Raw genomic sequence first — 2,992 nt, 5'->3', positions numbered from 1 at the left:
GATTGTGAAACAACAAATATTTTAAGAGACAGGATTGAAAATTTTACCAATATGTGAGAGCAAACAACAAAACATGTACGCATAAAAGAAGTTCAATAAGCTGCAGTGTGATAATGAAATAAAAAATAGCCAGATACATCATAATCAAAGTACTGAACACTAAAGATAAAAAAATGATAATTTTAAAGAGAGCCAGAGAAAATAAAGACATAGAATAAAATTGATGGCAAAGAGGAATAACTGAATTCCCATAAAACAATGGAAGCCATAAGATAATGAAAATAAATCTTTAACAATTAAAAAAAAACTCAACTTAGAAGTCTATTTCCTGTGAAAATACATTTCAAAAACAAAGATAAACTAAATGACAGAAAAAATCTTTAAAAATTTATCTCCTGTAAAATTACACTGAAAAAAGTGTTCAAAACAATTTTAGAGACTGAAACAGAATAATATGAAGAATGATGGAGACAATAAATTATTAAATGCATGAAACTCAAAATTCCTATGTACATAGTAATATATCATTAAGTTTTCTAATGTAAAAAAATAATAATAAAAACAAGACCTCTGGGAGTCATGGCCAGTGAAATAACCATTGAGCAGGTTGAAAGCTGTGGCCTCACAGGCCATGGTGATTTGAGGATGAGTCCTCAGTCCAAACTAAATAAGACAAAGGAATAAAAGAAGGAAGTCCTTTTGAAAGTACGGAGAATGAATAGATTTGAAAGTAGAATTGATTAGAGAAAGATCTGAAAACCACTTTGTGATAATCAACAAATGAACCAGGGATATTTTGCTATCAGTCTTTTGAGAATGCTCAGAAGATTGATGCTAATTGCTTGTCATCCTAGAAAAGAAGTACAGTAAAATGTGAATATAAAATGATTAAAAAGGTTCCCAGTCACTGATGACTTTTGAAGTTATTATGATGCAAGCCAACAGTTTCTGAATTGTATGAAAATAAGGCATTCCTTTTAGAATTGCAGGGTATTTTTGATAGAGAGGAGATATGTATTAAAGTTGAAGATAAGAAAATAAAGTCTGTATGTCAATGAAGGCTGAATAGCATTCCTTCTCAGGACAGGATCACAGACTAGAAAATGCCACATTAAATATTTTTTCCGAAAGCAAAGAGTATTGAGGATGACAATATAGGTATCCTGTTTATTGTATTACTAAGTAATCTGTAACATTTCACTAAAACATAGAACTGGTTAACCAACTGGAAAAGGATCATGCAGAAATTCTGTATTTCTCATAAGCATCTATAGCTATTCGTTTTCCTCTAGGCACTGCCTGAGCTGCATCTTACAAATTTGCTTTAAACCACATCAGAGACTTCACTGAAAACCAACATTAACAAATCAACAAACCACAGGTGCTGGCAAGGGTGTGGGGGAAAGGGAACCCCAGTTCATCATTGGTGGCAATACAGACTGGTGCAACCACTGTGGATGGAATTTCCTCAAAAACCTAAAGATGAAACTGCCTTCTGATCCAGTGATCTCAATGCTGGGATTATACTCTAAGAATCCTGAAACACCAATTCAAAAGAACTTATGCACCTCCATGTTCATAGCAGTGTTATTTACATAGCCAAGTGCTGAAAGCAACCTAAGTGTCCTTCAGTAAATGTGTGGATAAAAAAACTATTGTACATTTACATGATGGAATACTACAGAGCAGAAAGAAAGAATGAGCTACTACTCTTTGTCCTAGCATGGATGGATCTGGAGAGCATTATAAGTCAAATAAGTCAGGCAGTGAAAGACAAATACCATATGATATCACCTATAAGTGAAATCTAATGAACAAAAGAAACAAATGAGGAAAGTAGAACCAGAGACATCGAAAATAAGGAGCAAACTGACAGTGACCAGAGGGGAGGAGGGAGAAGGATACCAGGGAAAAGAGAGGGAAGTGTCCAGTCAAGGAACATGTACAAAGTACCCATGACAATGAACCACAGGGTGGGGATTGCCTGTTGGGGGGGGGCGGGTAACGGGGGGAAATTGGGACAGCTATAATTGAACAAAAATTATATAAAAAAGAAAATAACAGACAGTGGGCTAGAAAGGGCATCTTACTTACTCACGAGAGAGCGGCTGGTGTGTGCTGTGGCCCCCGGTGGGGAGCTGGAGCGAGAGCAGTTGCCCTGGAAGGTGCGAGCAGAGCTTGAGACCACTTTGGAGAAGCAGCACAAGGGCAGTGATCGCCTCGGTGGCCCCGCACGCCTAGTTTCCTTCCGCCTGATTGGGGATCTGCACCAGTACCCGAGAGAAAGGGATGCCACACTGTACCTTCACACACTCCTAGAAGGCAGTGAAATCTATCTCCCAGAGGTGGTGAAGCCTCCTAGGAACCCAGAGCTAGTTGCCCGTGTGGAGAAAATTAAGATACAGTTGGCCAATGAGGAATATAAGCAGATCACCCGCAATGTAACCTGTCAGGATTTAAGGCATGGTGGGATTCTGAGTGACCTGGGCAAGGAAGTGAGGTCAGTGAAGGCTCTGGTCATCACCATCTTCAACTTCATTGTCACGGTGGCGTCTGCCTTCGTCTGCACTTACCTTGGAAGCCAGTATGTCTTCACAGAAAGGGCCTTGCGGATACTGGCTACATTGATCGTCACCTCTGTGGTGGGTCTGGCCGAGCTGTACGTCATGGTGCGGGCGAAGAAAGGCGAGTTGGGAGAGATATAACTGGTATTTCATCATCAAAGTCTGGAGATGGTTTGGAGGGGCTCCAGGCTCCCAGCTGGCCATCACTGACTCTCAGTCAACCCATCAGGTTCCTTGTACTTGACTGGTTAGTCAGGGCCAAGCTCTGGCTACCTAGTGTTTCGGTGGGGAGCCCCATCATCTGTCAGTTGCCAGAGGGGACAGTAGAGGAGACTCAGCCAACAACTGAAAAAACTGGTCTGTCAGTACCTCCTCTTGGTCTGCCTTCTCCAGTCCATTCGGGGTACTGCTGGCGCTGGGGTTTTCCC

General features: G+C 40.7%; 1 protein-coding gene across 1 annotated transcript; it reads left to right on the top strand.

Annotated features, from left to right (window-relative positions):
- Positions 1–2,054: 2,054 nt before the first annotated feature.
- LOC123818220 (transmembrane protein 199-like) lies at positions 2,055–2,705 on the top strand (the record flags this gene model as incomplete). Its single annotated transcript, XM_045838204.1, has 1 exon — positions 2,055–2,705. A coding segment is annotated over one exon (651 nt), but the record flags the coding sequence as incomplete, so codon positions are not given.
- Positions 2,706–2,992: the final 287 nt, after the last annotated feature.

Source organism: Phyllostomus hastatus, unplaced genomic scaffold (genome assembly GCF_019186645.2).
Source record: "Phyllostomus hastatus isolate PE091 unplaced genomic scaffold, TTU_PhHast_1.1 phas_contig_2603, whole genome shotgun sequence".
Classification (NCBI taxonomy): domain Eukaryota; kingdom Metazoa; phylum Chordata; class Mammalia; order Chiroptera; family Phyllostomidae; genus Phyllostomus; species Phyllostomus hastatus.
The sequence above is the reverse complement of the archived record's forward strand: the minus strand, read 5'-3'. Positions and strand labels throughout refer to the sequence as shown.